This window comes from Gymnodraco acuticeps, unplaced genomic scaffold, assembly GCF_902827175.1.
Source record: "Gymnodraco acuticeps unplaced genomic scaffold, fGymAcu1.1, whole genome shotgun sequence".
NCBI classification, from domain to species: domain Eukaryota; kingdom Metazoa; phylum Chordata; class Actinopteri; order Perciformes; family Bathydraconidae; genus Gymnodraco; species Gymnodraco acuticeps.
Window position 1 is genome coordinate 6,711,221 of NW_022990590.1, and position 19,434 is coordinate 6,730,654.

The following is a 19,434-nucleotide window of genomic DNA, read 5'->3' on the forward strand; positions in this document are numbered from 1 at the left end:
AGGGCTCGGTTTTAGGGCCTAAACTTTTTATTTTGTACATCAATGACATATGTGAAACGTCAACATTATTGCAATTTGTGTTGTTTGCAGACGACACAAATTTATTTTGTTCTGGAGATGACTTAAACATTTTAGCAAATGTATTGGACATGAAATTGTCAAACTTAAAAGATGGTTTGATGAAAATAAGTTAACCCTAAATTTGAATAAAACGAAGTTTATGGTTTTTGCTAATAGAAAAAAAGATGAAAACATTTCACTGTCCATTGATGGAGTTTTTATTGAAAGGGTTTCTGAATTTCGATTCTTAGGTGTGACGCTGGATGAAAACCTGACGTGGAAATCACACATAGCACATGTTAAAACCAAAGTGTCTAGGAATATTTCTGTTCTAAACAAGGCAAAGTGTTTGCTAGATTACAAGGCATTGAGGATTTGTACTGTTCACTCATTTTGCCATTTTTCATTTATTGTATAGAAGTGTGGGGCAACACGTATATGAGCAACATAAAGCCATTGTCAATATTACAGAAAAGGGCAGTAAGAATAATTCATAAAGCTGACTCAAGAGAACACACCAACAGACTGTTTTTTAAGTCAGGACTCTTGAAACTCAAAGACATAGCTGAGCTGCAGACATTATCAGTAATGCACAAAGCAGAATGTTACCAGCATATTTACAACAGTTGTTTGTTTTTGGATCAGACAAGGAAGACCACAGAAGGAAATTAAATTGTAAGCATCCATATGCAAGGACTACTCTTAAACAAATGTGTATTTCGGTAGTTGGTGTACAATTGTGGAATTCTCAACACAAGGATCTAAAGAATTGTATATGTATTTTTTAGGGCCGGGACTTTAACGCGTTAATTAAGATTAATTAATTACACAAAAATTAACGCGTTAAAAAAATTAACGCATTTTAATCGCACTTATTTTTGCACCGCGGAACGTTTCTCACTGGATGAGTTTCAGGCGTACCGATTATACTGGAGCACCAACTAACGTTCATGACTTCAGACAACAACAAACCACAGTGAACAACAGTGGGAAATGTTGTTTTAAAAAACGGACGGATGGAAGCATCGATAAGAGCACGGTTGTGTGCAAATTATGCAAAAAGGAATTCGCATATCACCGCAGCACATCAAGCCTCAAGTATCACCTCAATGCAAAAACATATAGCAGCTAGCGTGGACGTTAGCCTCTTTTATCGCGTTCACACCAAAAGAGCCGGTACTAAAATTAGTTCATGAGAACCTTTTTACCCCCACGAAAGTCCCTGCTAGAGAGCAGAGAGCTGCTAGAGAGCAGGGACTTTCGTACGGCTTTCTTGTGAGAAAAGAGCTATATGTCTGATTGGCTGGGCGGATTGCAAACCACGCCCCGTAAAACTCCCAAAAAGTTTTGTGAAGCCGCCATTTTATTATCCTCGCATTAGCATTATTAGCATTAGCATTAGCCCAGCGCAGAAACGCAGAGAGACTAACTTATGGCAACACAAAATAAAACATGGGAGCAGTGGAGATGAGGAGGTGTCGGCATTCTAGCGATTTACTCGGAAGGCTTCAGTAGAAGCTGCTGGGAGTCCCAGCAGCTTCTACTGAAGCCAGTCCCCAACTCCGGGGACTTCCGGCCGGGGACTTTGGGCGGCAGTATACGCCGTGAAGTGGTTTGCGGCCTGCCAGTAAACCCAAAGCAGAAGAAGAAGAAGTGACGTCAGCGGCTTCATTTGCCTAATCCACCCCCAGGTTCAAAGAGTTCTCATGAACCTTTGTGGGAAAAGTACTGCGGTGTGACTGCGCCTAATGGTATACTAAAATCCATGTGAAAAAAATTGCTTCGCACTGTTCTCCGGTCAAATATTTATATGTGATTAAAAATGCGATTAATTTCGATTAATTAATTACAAAGCCTCTAATTAATTAGATTAATTTTTTTAATCGAGTCCCGGCCCTAGTATTTTTCAGTTAAAGAAGTTGTATAAATTAAGAAAGATGGGACTATATGAAGTAGAATGTGAATAAGTCTATGTACTCTGGTCCTTCATGTTTTTGATGTCTTTGATGTGATGTCTCCTCTATATTTGCGGGTCCCATTGCCATTGTTATTGTTGTTATTGTTATTATCATCATGTGTCGCTTTCCACCTTCTTCTCCAGTAGGACTCAGATGAGGGTGTTGCACTTTTCTTTTCCTTATACATGTGATGTTTTGGTGTTTTGTTTCTTTCCGTTAACCGTCAAGTGGGAAATAAGTTTTTTTTTTTGTGTGTGTTTCTCTTAGTATCCTAAGATACTGTTATGTTTGGCTGTGAAAAAAAAAAGTATTATTATGAAGGGCAGACCATCTATTTGTATTTATTTGTTTTTTTTAGAAAGGGGCAGGTCACATAAGATTTTATTCTTCTCCCTGCTCCTTTTCGCTCAATGGTAGAGTCATGTTTTGTGGCAATTATTGTACATTTGGTTTTGCGTACCATGAGCGGGACAAATAAAAATGAAATGAAATGAAATGAAACTCCGCACACTGAGTTGATCTCTTTTCTATAGACGCCGGAGGCGGGCAGTGTCAGGTAAAAAAAGTTATTTAGCCTTCCCAAACCTGAGCCTCACGCGCCGCCTATGGCCACGATTGAAGCTTGTCTCTATAGGCTTTTGCAATTGTAAATGGATTCCCATATCTCTCCTCCATAATCTCCCATGCTGCAACATAGGCAGATTTGGTTCCGAGCAGGAAACACCCATAAAGTGCTTTCTTAGCTTGTCCACTAACATATCTCCTTAAGTAGTATATATTTTCTTTGTCTTGGATGTTCTTCTGGTCAATCAGTATTTCAAATGAAAGTTTCCAGTCATTGTATTTCAATGCATCCCCACTGAATACTGAAGGTTCAGGAACTGGAATTCTGTTGGCAGTTAAGGCACCAGCTAGCACCTTAACAAGCTCTGCTGTACTTTCACTTGAGGAAGTAGTGACAACCTGTCGTTGAGGACTTGTGGGAACAGGCACTGGGTTACTTACCAGATCCCTCTCTAGCACGTCTTTCCATTCTTCTTTAATGGACTCTTCTTGGTCATACACTTGCATTCTTGCTCGTGCTGCATTGAAATCTTTTACTGCTTCCAAATGCTGTATTTTTCTCCGTTTGTCATCCAGAGTCTGTTGTAGAGATACATGCTCTTCTTCTAGACGAGCTTTAATTTTAGCTTCCTCTTCCTCTCTTTCTGAACGATGTCTTAACTCTTCTGATTCTCTTTCTGAACGATGTCTTAACTCTTCTGATTCTCTTTCTAAACAACGTCTTAACTCTTCTGCTTCTCTTTCTAAACAACGCCTCATGGCTGCAGTCTCTTGATCAGCTATCTTTCTTTTAGCTTCTGCTTCCAGGCGCTGAATCTCCAAATGTTCTCTTTCTTGTTCTTGTAACACTTTCAGAACAGCTTGGCTTGCAGCAGCCTCAGCAGCAGCTTCTTGTCGTTTCACAGAAGACTGGTTCGATTGCTTGGAGTTGCTTTTCGAAGAAGAAGTGTAGGGGCTTGAGTTAAAGAGAGAACCTGCTTCAGGCCAATCTTTCTTTTCTCCTTCAGGAACCTTTCCATCCAGGAGACTTGAGGCTCTGATGATGACAAACTTAGAAATCTCTGCACACAGATCCACTCTTCGACGCGTGTCCTGGTCTGGAGTTGAGATTGTACGCAGATCCTCATAAACATGTCGGACATCTTCTGACAAACTTGTGACATCATGAATTATGTCATTAAGCAAATCTTCAGATAAAGACTCTGTTGTTTGAGATAATGGCCGCTTAGCTGTTTTCACTTGTGTTCTCCATTTCTCATAATTGTAGTTGAACTTTTGTAGGAGCGTTTTCATTTGTTCTTCTTGCATTTATCTACCCTTTTCTGTAGGAGTTTTAGTTCTTTGACCTCTTCTTAGCTGCTGTGCTTCAGTGTTATCCACAGCTTCGTCTTGGGACTCTGCACTTTCCCTAACCTGAATTGTAGGCTCACTAGACTTAGACATTAGTCATCACTACTTTAAAGTGACTCACTTTTATAAAACAGCAAAATGCAGTTAAACCTTTTAATGAACTTTCAACACTTACTCAAATGTAAGTGTGACTTAAATGTACCCTATAAGACTTCAATAGAGGTAGAAATGCACTTAAAATAGAAAATGTGCAAAAAACAGCTTAATGTTCCCTTTAACTTTATGCCTTAATTAACAAGCCTTAATAAAATGACATGAGCCAATAAGTCAAAACGCTAACCACACACACTACTATAGTTGGCACTCACAGTAATAACGGTTTAGCAAACCTTTACAGAAGCCCTTTACTCAGATCACTCTTGATTTCTTAGTGTCCAAGTTCTTTATGGCTCTGTCTTGAAGCGTTGCTCTTTTAAAAACTGCGCGCGTCGTCCACTTCTGTGTGTGCATGCGTAGTTTCTCCTCCTCCGGCCAATAGAGTCTGGCTGCAGACCGCAGCAAGGAGGCGGATCGTATAGGGGCGTTTCCTAAAGGGTTATGAACCCCGCCCCCACGTATTTCTTAAAGGTATAGGACGCTCTCTGTTTCTCATTTATTTTAATGCTTTGAATGAATCATAAACGAACTTTGAAAAATAATAATTATAATTAATTTGCATAAAGAATGAAGAGTATACAACCCACAGAGAAGACAAATTCATAAATTGTAGGCATATCATTTTTCACTGTTTGTGCAGTGGTAGTAATTATTATTCAAATCAATCAACTACGTTTTATGGAAGATATTGCTGTATATATCATTTAACAACATGAGTAGAGGTTTCTGTACACCTAAAATACTGAAGTTTAAGTTACTGTCCTGATATGTATCATTCATTTGTTCATGTTGTGTCTGCTGGTAAGATTAATAAAAAAATAATATATATATACAGTACATACAAAGAGGAAAGTCTTTATTAAACAAACATTTTATTCTTGGAAGGTGCCTCCAGCATCATAGAAACAGTCAATGCTGCAGAATCCTGCCAGCTCATCTTTTCTGATGATGCCATAACTAATGTTACATAATTATAGAAGACACATCCGAAGTGTTATTTTTACATATTGATTAGCAGCCGACATTTACTGAAAGGATGCGTCCGTCTCTCGTCTGGTTCATTACAACTAGTAGTTACAAACTGTTACAGTTACAACCTTAATCAGTACCGCACATCTTATTACTCAATTCAACCAACCAAGCTAGCCATGTTGTCTATCCGAATCCATACCATATTATTTGATTAAGTTACAGTATGTAGGGCAGGCCTACTTATATTTCCAAGATAATACAAGAGTACACTAGCATCATGCTAAGTGCTGGTTAGCATCACAGCATATACGCTAACCTTAGGTCAATTAGATGATCAGCTTTGGTAACACAAATCAGTATTGTTACCGAGCCTGATAATCTATTGACCTATCAAGCTTAACATTATTACAACAGTAGAGTAGGCCTGGTTGCAAACGGGGACTATAGGCCAACGTGTGTATAGCATCATGCTAAGTTAGCATTTAATACCACAAACATGTTTACCACATACAACTATTATTTACTTTATTAACGCTTAACGAGGTTGGACAGTCGATGTTGTACTTTGATAACGAGACAATTGTGTGTTAAGAAAAATGACATTACAATAAATATAAACATGCATCTCTGGAAAATACTATTACCGCTGTTTCAACTTGTTGTTCGGCCATCGTGAAAGAACGAATGACTTATTCTGCGAGGATTTATAAAAGCAGCTGGAATCCCTTAAATTGCATTACTGCAACCTACAGTATGTATTTCTGCTGAGTGTCATTCTATTGGATACAAAAAAGTTAGGAAACGCCCCTATACGATCCGCCTCCTTGCTGCGGTCTGCAGCCAGACCCATCTCCCTCCGGCGGCCATTTGAAGACAGCCTCGTGCTCAGTCCGTGATCCTCTGAAGTTGCCGCTTCGTCAATTAAGACACACTCGCGTCGATGGACAGTCGAGTTTTCACTGTAATTCCCTCGAAGCACAGGCAGACACAAGTGGCTTTCTCATTACGGGTTTATTCCTCCGAATCCACCGTGAAAACTACACAAACAAACAGTATAAATGACAAACATAGTTTCGTGTTAGACACACAATAACATGCACAGCATGTGAGATAACTAGCAAGGTAATAAACATAAAAGTGATACAAGCACAACAACATACCTCGTTGGGCTGCATGCTCTGTAAACAGAGGGAAGTATTCTTCAGTTCTCTTCACAACTTATATGTATAAGAATCATACTTGCCAACCCTCCCGATTTTCGCGGGAGACTCCCGATTTCATTGACCCTCCCGGATTCCTCCCGATTTCTGACAAAATCAGATTTACTCAGGACTGTTTCCACTCGGACTTTAATACAGCTACACCATTGTTTGGTTTCCATGGTAGCGCGTCTCTTTAGCAGCGCGCGCAACTGAAAGTCTGAAAGTGTGAGGAAGATAGTCACACAAAACAGAACAAGAATCGACAACTTTACCCTCTCTGCTCACTCCTTTCCATATGCTCCATCAAGGATGGTGCTACAGGCCGCAAGGCAGTGCACTTAGAACTACAATAAGCATGTGGAGCTGTAAGTATCCGTGCCTCTTACTCTGAGGGTGCTTCTCATGTTCTCGCTCTCTAACTCACGCGAGAACAGCATAACGAGACGTGAGCTTGGACTTCAAAATAAAAGACGAAATATTGCACGCATGAAACATTACAACAATAATTATTGTTACACTTAGAAAATACACATTACAGTTAAATTATGAACATGTCAAGGCTGCACTTACACCTACTGCAGTGTGAATGTGTAATGCTATTGTTTATGATTTTTTTTCTGTGTTGGTGAATAAGCCTGGATATTCTTGCAAAGCAATTTCCTGTAATTGCATAAGGGTGATAAAGAGATGTTAAAGGAGGAAATGGGTTGAAAAAAATGACAAAATAGAAAATGCTTCTGCGATGGGAGAAAAGTGTTTTATGTGTTTTATTGCAAGAAAAGCACAGATTTAGTCACACTGCCATTTGAATGTTCTTTCATCATTTCGTGAAAATGGGGAAATAAACTGTAAATCATCTGGTAATGTTTGGGAAATTGGAAGTAAAACAAAACTCTGTGATTAAAAATCCATTTATTTCCCCAGAAAACTATGCCCAATTAACTATTGGAAAAAATATATATATGAAAAGTGAATGCAGTATTATATCAATAGAAAAGCACAAAAAGGAGAGTGTGTTGCTCTGGTCTAGACTTCTGTTGGATCGATAATTCTCCCCATTAACAGGATGAGCCCCGTGAGATCGTCATAGATTATGAGCATGAATGGTCTGTTAAAGGTGATCCTCGGGGGGACAGAGAAGTCCAGCAGTATGTCAGGCCTCCCCCCGTCATCTGATTCAGTTTCTTCCACCTCCAGCATAACCTCATGAGGAGCCTGAGTAATGGCACAGAAACAAGAGTAATGAGAGAGCAGATATGAATGTGCATATTCCAGAGAAAGAGAGGGATGAGCGAACGATGTAGTTCTGTAAAGTCTGGTACATTTCTTAATGTGTAATAAGATCTCAACCAAGCACTTAGGCCTAGTTTCATGATCCATTCTGACAAAGGAAAATAGGATATTTTGGGTCTCTCTTAACCTTGACGAGTTTCAGCGTCTTCCGTGATATTCTTGCAAAATCAGCTGAGTCCGAGAAAATAGATGACACCCCAGAGTTCCTCAGGAGGCTGTCCAAATTGTAGGATTTCCTTAGATGGAACTTAGGGAAAAGGATTTCTGCCCGTCTGTGAAAACAAACAATCAATGTTTTATTGGATTTGCTCTAAGATGTCTTGTTACAACTTGTGGGACCCTTACTGTGGGCTTCTACTCACTGATGTGTGGAGAGCTGTAATTATTGCTGACTTAGAATCTCCTCAGCATCATTCATCATGCTACCCAACAACAGAAAGCAAATGACTGCAGGGGAACCGCACCATGACGTAGATCAATATAATGCACACTCAAGGACAGGCAAACACCATTTTGCAGAGGGCATACTGTACATGGACACACTCAAACTCAACATATTTTATCCAATGCTGCACCAATTAACCCTTAGCATAAACACATGTATAACTAGCCTGTAATAAATACTACCTTTGTGTGGTTAATGGGTCAGTGGATAACATCTTACACTTATGTCACCACCTACAACAGTGTATCAGGGCCATTGAAAAAATGAGGAAATTACCATAACGTTGGTGAGGGGGGTAATGTAAAAAAAAATGATTCATCTCAGAGACTTTTGGAATTTCATTCTATCAAATCTATGACTGCATGATGAGAATATATATATATAAGGTTTGTTTTTTTCCTTGTAAATTCAACACTAATCACATACAATATTAAATGTTTCTTTAGCCATGATTCAGAACCTCATTTTATGAATATTCCGTCTTTTTTCTTGGATTTTTTTTGTGGAAGTGTACCACTTTAATCTCTGAGAATATCTTTCTTTTTTTCCACAGAGATTTACAACAAAAAAATTGTAAATCGTTAGTTTTTCTTCTTTTCTCCCTTTTCAAGCTACTGTAGTTCTTAGATAGATAGATGATAGATGTATACTTTATTGATCCCAATTTAGGAAATTCTTTTGTTACAAAAACAGCAGTGTGTTCTTTTTCATTTTACTAACACTGGCCCAATGTTAGAGGTCCTCTTGGCCATGATTTCTTACTGAATTCAATTTGATAAGAGCTTGATGCAATTTAAATAAGACTGCAAAATGGCATCATCCTTGTAGCTGCTGACACTTATGTCAATGCACGTACAAGAATTAAAAAACAGCTTGCCATGGTTTGCCCCTCGTTCCTCTTCAACATTAGGACTCCCCACCTACCCCGGCTTCAGGTTGCTGAGCCAGAAGCTCATGCGGCTGTCGGAGAGGCAGTCCTCCAGCGGCTGCAGCTCGGCTTTAGGGAGCAGCAGCAGCGAGGCCAGGCGCTCTGAATACTCCAGCCGCACCACTGTGGCAGAGCAGTTGGTGTCGTACAGCATCATCACCTCAGAAGAGTCGTCCCTGAACATCATGGAGACCTCCACGCTGCTGGTGGCGTTCAGCTGGAAGCTGCGTGGCACTGTGTGGAGCCTCTCAAATGGCAGACGACCTGATTTATGTGTCATTAATAAAAAGGGACAAGTTAACGATAACATATGAAAGTGAATTAGCGGAGAAAGAATGCACTGCTATTAAAAAAAGCTGTGTAAATGTACAACCACCAACTGCCACAAGAGAGCATCTGCTCTACAAAAATAACAATGACTGATGAAGAAGCAGGTACTCAAAATTCTGTGCAGTGGTTTGTATTGCAATGACACAATGAGAACGCTTTCTAATTTAGCTGCAACTCATTTCATTTCATCTTTTCTCTGAATGTGTTTCTGTAGGTGTACGTTTTTCATTTGGAAAATTATTCATCTGTCTGGATTTCTTTACACATTTAGGGGACACGTCAACCCCCAAATTACCATTTGTATATCAATTACACACTCTATGTTAGAAGAATCTAAAATCGGAGAAAGGTCGTGATGAATTTAAGTAAATGGGAGCCGCGTTTGAAACAGGAGAACTTTATCCAGACATCTGCTTAAAACTCCTACACAGGTCTTGTAGTATAATCCAAGCCTCATTTATCAAGTTGTATGCTCAAAACTTCCCAAACACATGCATTTTCAATTAAACCTGAGGAAATTATAACATTTGCGCGCCTAAACAAGTAGTCTCACTCTTTCGCAGGTGCGCTATGGTCCGTTCAAGTACGGTTTCCTCCAAGTGTTTTAAAAAGTAATGGTAAAATAAAAGCGTGATTGCTTGACAGTAGTAAGGGTACGACTGTATAAATGTGACTTGAATTATACTGCATGAGTTGTGTGAGAGTTGTAAACTAACATTATACTATATTGCTGTTATTAAACGCGGCCCCCATTTTACGCAATTCATAAAGACTTTTCTCTGCTTTTGATTCTTCGTTCACGGTTAAGGAATATCAGAAAAACAAACTTTGGTGAAGATCTCATAGAGGCAAGTAATTGGTCCGAGTCATTTTAGGGTTATTCCTGTTCAATGTATTGAAATACTACCTTTGAAATACACATAATTGCTAAGTTCAAGTTTATCAGAGGCTTCCAAGTCTTTCATCAACGTGTCTAAGCTGATGTTAAAGGCGGAGGGTCCAGTTTGCTGAGGCCTGGACCAAAAGCTGTCATAGTCTAGTAAAGGTTTCCCATCAATATGTAGGCTGTTCCAAAGTCTTAACTGAACGCCAGGATGAACCCCATCCTCAGTTCCATTTCTCGCCTCTGAAACATTATCTACATCGGCTCTGTCTCCAGCATCTGCCCCTCCGATGTCCCCCTCTCGTGTGGACTCTGCCCTTTGCACCCCATTGTCGCCCCCTCCCTCCTGGAGAGCGAGGCTGTGTTGCAGATCTGTGAGAGCAGATATGGTGGCTTCCAAGCTCTGCTCTGTAGAGTTGGCTGCCAGCCCCAAGGCCTCCAGGGCCTGGCTCCGACTCTCGGACCCAGTCACTTGGGATAGCAGGGCCAGAGCAGATGCCAGGCCCAAGGGCGAGAACAAGATGTTGTGCTGTATCTGGACACCGGGCGTGGAGTTGGCTCTGGTGGCAAGGTCACGGTAAGGTTCAAAGGCCAAGGCTGTGTTTAGGGCTGATGTGTTGAGCTGCTCATTGACCTCCTGTTCCATTTGCAGAGGCCTGCTGAAGACTTTCTCAGACTCTGGTCGAACCGACCCATCTGCTTGGACACCCGTTAGCAATGCCATCATTGTAAAACGATACAGAACGGACATCATCGCCTCTCTCTTGCCATCCTTCCTCGGCCCTGATTCAGAGACGCTGCAGGTTGATCTCAGAAAAAGACCGGCCAAACTCCAGCTTTGGGGAAGTGTTGTTCTCGTGGCTTCGTGCGGGGGGCGGCTGGTGGCAGTGTTGAAAGTATATCGATCTTTGGGGCTGAGCTTTTGACCCGTGGTTTTAGCTCCGAGCAAACAATGATGGCATGTTTTTTTTGGCTTCTTAGAATTTCAGAAGATGTGTGTGTGTGTGTGTGTGTGTGTGTGTGTGTGGTGTGTGTGTGTGTGTGGTGTGTGGTGTGTGTGTGTGTGTGTGTGTGTGTGTGTGTGTGTGTGTGTGTGTGTGTGTGTGTGGTGTGTGTGTGGTGGTGTGTGTGTGTGTGTGTGTGTGTGTGTGTGTGTGTGTGTGTGTGTGTGTGTGGTGTGTGTGTGTGTGTGTGTGTGTGTGTGTGTGTGTGTGTGTGTGTGGTGTGTTGTGTGTGTGTGTGTGTGTGTGTGTGTGTGTGCGCGCGTGCGTGCGTGCAAGAATAATTATATCTTCACAAACAGTTGATAAGCTTTAACTATCTTACAGAATACAACAATTATAAAAAACAGTATACATTGTAAGTCTCAAGAGACACACTGAGAGTGTGCAAAATGTCAAAATCCTCATTAAATATCATCTTAAACTCACCAGTCAATACTGTTTCTTATTAAACAGCAGGTCATATGGGATACTCAGCAATCCACAAAATGCTACATGATGCTCCAACGCCACCGTGTGGTTGGTAAAGTCAACTGGAATTGAAAGTATTTCTCTGCCACAAAGAAAAGCATTTTTTATATGCAAGAAAACAACTCTCCAACCATGTGTTGTAAGACCAAGCAGCTGACAAAATATGTAATAATGGGGAATACAGCATTATGTGTTTTCATCAAAACTAGAGCCCAAATTACAAATATTTTAATCGGGAGCTAAAAGCAATTACAATCATTAAATGTTGCCCTGAGGGAAAAATGTGTGACACAAATAAATACTCGAACCAGCTCTAAGTGTGTCCTTGTGCGTCTTGGACATTGTGCTAATAAGAATCCTGTATGTAAACATCTCTTTTTCGTCCATATGCTTTTCAAGAACATCCTGCCTTATTCGCCAACACAAAAAGAAAACTCATTAAAAAAATCTATGTGCAGTAGAGTTTAGTAGCTCCGAGAGTTGAGGATTTTTAGCAAGAAATACAAAGAAACCCTTTTCTTAACCCTAACACCAAAACAATGGAGTAGCTCATGAAAAATAAGATGTGTCAGGTTTAGAGACTACAGCTCTCAGAGACAGATTTTATCAACGTTTATCAGATTTGATTTGGTAGAATTGGTAGATGGGTCAATGACGTTTATTGATTTTCCACCAGCAATTTTTAAAATGCAAAAATTAAGAATATTTATTAACATTTTTATAACATTCAGAATGTTGAGCACGCATAAATCCATATAACAAATAATATTTAAGTGATTTTAAGTGTTTTTTCTTCTAGATGAAACGGCCGCGTCCTTATAAAAAGTTATGTGGTGCGACTATGTTTTTTCTTAAAACTAAATAAATTCCTTAACATTTGTAACTATTTTTACAACTTGTCAGTAATTTTGAGAGTTTAGAAACAAGGAATTTGCATTTCTTTGGAGATTTTGTTAAAAGTAATCTTATTTTTTGGTTAAATAATGTCAAAATTATCATCTTAAATGAAGTTGATGGGCTTATTTTTCCTGTAAATAAAATAAAACTGAGATAAATGTTAAAACAATACAATTCACTCAAGCATACTGTATCAGTGATCACTTTTTAATTGATAAACATTTCATACATTCTTTCTATTTAAATACAGTAAAGGCAAAAGACGGTCGCACCACATGATCAGTGGTCGCTCCAAATGACATAAAGATCATACAAACAATAAATGACCATACAAAATGTTGAGTTCAAACACATAACAACATTTCAATAACATTTTTGAAATATATTTTATCTCAAACATTTAGAAAACAATACATTTAAAGCAGTACAAATGCATGACTTTTTACAAAAAGCATTTAATTTAACAAAAAAAGTATAGCTGTAGGATATAACGTTGTTAAAAACCATGTATTAACAAATCATGTAATGTTTTACTTTACAGATTTAAGTGAAGTGCACAATATGAACCAACATTTAATTTGATATTATTACCCTTGCTTCAAATGGGTTACAGGATTGCCTATGTTCGGGCCTTTCTTCAACCCCAGGCACTATTGAACTTTACCCAATCTTGGCTGCTCAATTGAGAGAATCGTGAGGTTGCTGGCTCAGGTTCTGCGATGATAGATTGAACATCTTTCCTATCATAGAAAATGATGTCAAGAATTTGTGGCCACATGAATACATTATTTTTACCTGACTGCCGCATGCAGCTAACCTGGACTTCTTCTTCCACAACCTCAAGGACCTGACCTATTTTTTGTACTGGGCATGGAGCTCAGTGAGGGGCTTGGTTAGAACCCTCCTTTGCATTTTGTTTTTGGTGATAGTGTATTTTTTCCCTGGCAACAGACGACTGTTTTCGTCACTGGACAAAAAATGGACAACAGCTTGCTCTCTCAGCTGATATGTTGGGCCCTTTTTGCTTTTTTCCCCCACTTAAGCCCACTCTCTCTCTTGCCATTAACCTATTTCCACTCTTCCGAAATGTTTCTTTAAGTCTTCTCATTTATGCAAGCTGTTTTCTAAGATGTAACACCTGCTTTTTTATTTTATACTTCTCTTTCTGAAGTTTTTTGCAACGCCTTTTTGCAGAAGATGTAGTAACTTTCTTCTTTTCCTCTGGTGTGGAAGATGATGGGGGATGAAAAGTTTCATTTAGGGGTATTGGGTCCACCATAGCTTGTCCTGCATTTTCTGGCTGTTCTTGTTCTACATCTGAAAAGTTCTCCATAGATGGTGGTGTAAGGTCAAGCAAAGGGTTTGCCATATTGTTCCTTTCCCTGTAAGTACTGGATGCAGCCCTCCATTTCTCTCTCTGATTCTTTCTCTCTCTCTCTGACAGCTCACTTGCCTTAACATATGGAATCTTTCCCTGCTGTTTCCTTCTCTGGTAGCTGAAACATATATAAATAAACAAAAGGTATAGCATCATGCCATTTATCTATGATGAATAGCCTATTTTATCTCGGATGGTTGATAGATGACAGAGAAGATGAAAATGTTAACAAAAAAGGCAAAGCAGCAACACAACATACCTTTCTCTTCTCCTTGCAAGGTACTCAGATCTTGCTGCAGGGTCAGAATTAACACGCTGCCTATGGCAAGCCTTTTTTATTTTACTTGACAGTAGCATCTGTTCAAATAGAATAAAACAGTTAAAAATAAATAAATACATAAACATTCATTCATAATGATTACAATAATGTAATTAATTGCTCTAATTTCATGATATATTAACCATAACCCTAATCCTAACAATTGTTTCAAAGACGAATAAAGTTGCATAAAAAGTATTCATAATGAGTCTAAAGTAAAGTACTATAAGTATATAAATCCTCAAATGAATATTAAAGCATAAAAACTGACAATGTATGACATATTTTAATCATAATTACCCTTCTAAAACGGTCGCACCACATGATATTTGGTCACACCAAATGATATTTGGTCGCACCACATGATATTTTCAAGTTGAGTCAAGTTTAACAGACACATATAGCCATAGCTAACTGAGGAAAGCAAGCTAGCTAGCGTTTGAATTGATTAAAGGATTATTAAGGACAAAAATCAATTTCGACAGATTTAGGGCAATTTTAAAGATGTCTTACAAACAGCAGTCAAGTCTGGACGGTCGCAGCACATGACAATTTGACTGTGTAAATAACTGAAATATAATGAATGATTAAAGCTTTTGTAAAAATAGAGGGTGTAGGCTACATAAATATGAAAGGTAATATACATATAAATGGTATCTTTTAAAAGATTACAACTTTTTTTTTACCCAAAAAAAATCAGTTGGACAAAACATTTAGGAGTCATGTCATTGACCCAGATACCAAATATTAAAGGAGTTGAACATACTTATTTTAAGCAAGGACATTATCCATTGAAATGTTAACCAGTTATTTAAAAGTACAACAGTACTACCCAGTCAACCTAAATCAAGGAATCAGTTTAGTATCGTATGGGAATGTCATTTTCTTTTTGGACAGGGTTAAAAGAAAAAACATGATTGGGACCATACTTGCCAACCTTCCCGATTTTCGCGGGAGACTCCCGATTTCATTGCCCTCTCCCGGTTTCCTCCCGGGGTCATATTTCTCCCGCATTTCTCCCGGTTTCTGACAAAATCAGATTTACTCACGACTGTTTCCACTCAGACTTTAATATACAGCTACACCAGGGTTGCCAACTTTGGGTACCTGGCTGGAGTGAGATTTTGATATCATGGGTTTGATTACACATATGCGCACTAAATGACTGCTATCGTGTCAGCAGCGGGACCTTAGCATATATATAGGATATATATACAATATATACAAATACACAATATTGGACACAGATAAAGGGCACAAAGTTTCATTCACTAATGAAAGTCAAACACATGTTTGTTTCCACTGTTTTATTTTGTGCCTGTCGCGATAAGCAATGAATTGACTTATTGTACGATAAATAAAAATGAACTCGATAAATTGCCATTTACATGAGGATGTGACTAGCAGTTTGAAAGGATGTACTTGAATTATTATTATATATTATCATTAGGTTAGTGGTATAAAATGGTCATACAACGGTGCCGACAATATTATCGTTTATCGCAATAATTTCCGGGAAAATGTATCCAACAAAATTAATTATCGTGAGAGGCCTATACATGAAACACACACACACAAATCTACAGACTTACTCCAAACTGCCAAATATGTTAATTAACACACTCTATTTTGGCCTAGTAGAACAATAAGCAGCAGACTTTTACTTTTGTATCATTTCTACTGGTTCTTAGATCTGAGCATGCGCAATACGGGTCGGCAGTTGCGAGAGAGTATTTTTGTTGGGTAATCTATGGTAGGGCTAACCCATACAGTGGTGGGGCTCATGTCAGTATTTGCAATGTAATTACATACCCGCTCCCCTTGACAGTAAAACGCCATGCGTGAGGTTTAGATTATTTCCCTGTCTCAATCCAAATTGAACTGTATGAAATAAAAAGGCACATTTGTCTTGTAGTAAATAAAAAGGGCGACCTGGAGCCAATTCTGCAACTTCCCCACAGGTGAAAGAGTTGACGTGCTGAAAACCCAACCCCTGCATGGGGGTCTGGGGGGATTCTCCCCCAGAAGATTTTTTGAAATACTAACATAAAATACACATTCTGGTACTCTCTTGAGAAGAAAAATAAATACATCTATTACTACACGACATATTTAAAAAAAAAATGAATGCCATTTTAGTTTTTTGTTACTTTGTTCTGAAAGCTGTACCTGCTGCTCCTCACAGAGAGAAGAGGGAAGAGGCTGTGTGAATGACTTTACATTGTAGATAAGGGTGGATAGCCCCCATTGTTCTGTGTGTCAAAATGAACAGCACACACACCTATCAATCATCAAACCGTGGGGTCTTATTTCATTACGTGTTGATTTCTATCAACACGTAATATTGTATCGATGTATATAGAGATGTACGACAGCAAAAGTATTCTCCGTCGGGACTTCGTGCAACAACACCACGCCGTTATCTTGATTCTGATTGGCCAGAAGACATTATCAAAGATGTTCTATTGAGAAGACGATCACTACGTGACAACAGTTTTCAAAACCGTTTCTAGTCTTCGGTATTCTTGTTTTTTGGCGTGAGAATAGTTTGGGCAGCGTGAGAGCGTGAGATTGAGAGTGAAAGCGTGTGTCACACGCCAGATGCGTGAGAGTTGGCAACCCTGCTACACCATTGTTTGGTTTCCATGGTTGCACGTCTCTTTAGGAGCGCGCACAACTGAAAGTCTGAGAGGGTGAGGAAGATTGTCACAGAAAACAGAACAAGAATCGACAACTCTACCCTCTGCTCACTCCTTTCCATATGCTCCATCATCATCAATAGTCTGATTATTTGAACATTTAATTATTGTGTTATTTCATGGTTGGGCATAAAGCATAATAAAGATTCATTAAGAATATTGTATGTCTGAATTTTGGGGAGAACAAGCAGACACAAAGGACTCAGCTGGCTGACTCATTAATATTGAAGAATTGCTTAATGTTTTTATATTCAATACCTCCTATTTGTTTAATAAAACCTGCTGCTGGTTAATGTTTGGCCCAACTGTCAACTGACTCCCAGAGCTGCTATATAAAATTGGGTCATTTCTGACAAATTGTCTGGGGCAAAGAGAGCATTCAAGGTAAGCATGGCACTTTTTTGATATATAAAACAAATCTTTTTATAACTTTAGAAACGTTAGATGTATTGGACTTACATCCATTCGAAAAAAATAAAGTAGGAACGTTGAAACTTGGTGAATTGGTACGACATGTAAACATTTGGAAGTGTAGCTGTTTAAATGCTAAATCGTAACACCCCAACTAACCTCCTCTGATTTTCCCTGGATAGTCTGTAAACATGCGTGGGACCTTTGCTGCTGCTGGCTGCAGCCTGGGCAGGCCACCACCACCACTACGGTGCTGATGGCTCTCACACCCATGAAGAATATGTTAGGTGGCTCAAGCTGTCCTGTTCCAATGCTGACTTTGCCTTTGCCCTTTACAAAAGCCTGAATGCCAACGCTGCTGCTGGAAAGAACATATTCTTCTCGCCCCTGGGCATCTCCACTGCCCTGTCCATGGTGTCCACAGGGGCTGGAAACCGACAGCAGCTGTTCTCCAGCTTAGGCTACAGTGCTCACACCCAGGAACAGGTCAACGAGGCGTACGAGCATCTTTTCCACATGATGAGACACAGTGAAGAGCATCATCAGGTGGATTTGGGTAGCGGCGTTGCCTTTCAAACTGGCTACAGTCCTCTGGAGAAGTTCCAGAATGATGTCAAGGATGACTATTTTGGTCGGATCTTCACCGTTAACTTTACCAAACCAGCTGAGGCTGCGGATGACATCAACAAATTAATTGCTAATAGAACCAACAACATGATCACAGATATGGTGAAGGACCTGGACCCCAGGACGATCATGATGATTATCAACTATGTCTACTTCAGAGGTAGGACACATGCCGTTACATTCTGCCCCTTAAACTACTCAAGAGTTCCTTGTGTAGTTTAAGGAGCTCCAACATGCCATGAATATGTAAGAATAAATCTGAAAGATATAAAAAGAATGCGAGACAATCATATTTTCAACATTTTGTGAAACCACAATGCATTACTTTTACGCTCCTCATACAGGACAGTGGGAAGAACCCTTCGATGCTAACCATACACAGCTGCCCTACAAGGGCAACACCTCCATGATGATCGTCCTGCCTGAAGAAGGCAAGATGAAGGAGGTGGAGGGCTACATCAGCAAGGACTACGTCAAGCACTGGCATGACTCAGTCATCAGGAGGTCATGTTATTATTTTATTTTAAATCTCTTTTCCTTTACAGTCGTAGTAGGTTAACTCAATAACAGTGAGTTATTTTGCAGGATCATAGGGAATGTAATGACGTGTGTTTGGCTTTAACGCTGAACAGGAGTATTTCATTTGAGTTACCTTATCTGGTATGGCTCAAGTTGAGTAAACAAGCTATAAGTGAACTGTTTAATCAAGTAATTGTGACACTGCTGCTGTTCTGTATTTGATCAGGTCTGTGCGTCTGTCGCTGCCAAAGTTCTCCATCTCTGCTGACGCCTCCCTGGAGAGCACACTTAAAGAAATGGACATTTTTGGGAAAACCCATAAAAGCATAATAGGGCTTCTTTAACTAACTAAGATACTGGACAACCAGATCCTCCAAACAAAAATAGAAGAGAAAATGAACAAAAGAGTGAAATCCTAAACTAAGGATGTCTGGCAGTTGAGAGAGACAGAGAGAAATCTGTCTTCCTTCTTATATGGATCATTTGTGAAGATCTGGAGCACCTGAGCAGAGAGGTGATAGAGAGCAAAAAAGGGGGAGCGTGTAACTTAGAGTTAGGGTGCCGTGTCTAAAGCTACAGCTTCCAAAGAAGCAATACAATATTCTCCTTTTACAACAAACACAATACGCTCTTTTTTTTATTTTTAGTAACGATGCAATCCAGCTAGTAATCCCCAACTGTTATAAATGTAACGTAAATGTAAGGGAACAGCTACATTTTTTTTCGTATCCTGATTAGGTAATCCCGTTACATGTTATCCATTACTTCCCAAACCTGTCTTTGGGACATTATATATGTTTTTTCTATTGTATTTGTTTCTATTTGTTTTTGGTAAAACATGCTTGTGTAATAATGCGTCACATTGTCAAGTCTTATTGATATTTGTTGAATGTGCCCTCATGTTATATGTTATTACCAGGCATGGATTGACATACGTCTCTGTTTAGCCATGTGTTGCAACATTAAAGGAA

At 39.4% G+C, this 19,434-nt stretch overlaps 2 protein-coding genes across 2 annotated transcripts; one reads left to right on the plus strand and one right to left on the minus strand.

Moving 5' to 3' along the window:
- Positions 1 to 7,000: 7,000 nt before the first annotated feature.
- Positions 7,001 to 11,111, minus strand: LOC117554171 (alpha-1-antiproteinase-like). Its single transcript, XM_034228448.1, has 4 exons — positions 10,166 to 11,111; positions 8,925 to 9,192; positions 7,683 to 7,827; positions 7,001 to 7,477 (listed from the first exon to the last, which is right to left on the minus strand). Exons 1-4 carry the CDS (start codon positions 10,893 to 10,895, stop codon positions 7,289 to 7,291), a joined length of 1,332 nt encoding a protein of 443 aa, XP_034084339.1. The 5' UTR covers positions 10,896 to 11,111; the 3' UTR covers positions 7,001 to 7,288.
- A 6,395-nt stretch (positions 11,112 to 17,506) lies between these two features.
- Positions 17,507 to 19,317, plus strand: LOC117554305 (alpha-1-antitrypsin homolog; the record flags this gene model as incomplete). Its single annotated transcript, XM_034228689.1, has 3 exons — positions 17,507 to 18,104; positions 18,289 to 18,448; positions 18,690 to 19,317. Coding segments are annotated over 3 exons (876 nt in total), but the record flags the coding sequence as incomplete, so codon positions are not given.
- Between the last annotated feature and the right edge of the window lie 117 nt (positions 19,318 to 19,434).

Excerpts from the sequence above, each read along its gene's own strand:
- LOC117554171 (XM_034228448.1), bottom strand. The coding sequence starts at position 10,895 with ATGATGTCCGTTCTGTATCGTTTTACAATGATGGCATTGCTAACGGGT. Across the intron at positions 9,193-10,165 it reads CAATTATGTGTATTTCAAAG|GTCGTCTGCCATTTGAGAGG; the intron begins GTAGTATTTCAA and ends CACATAAATCAG. Across the intron at positions 7,828-8,924 it reads CTCAGCAACCTGAAGCCGGG|ACGGGCAGAAATCCTTTTCC; the intron begins GTAGGTGGGGAG and ends TTGTTTTCACAG.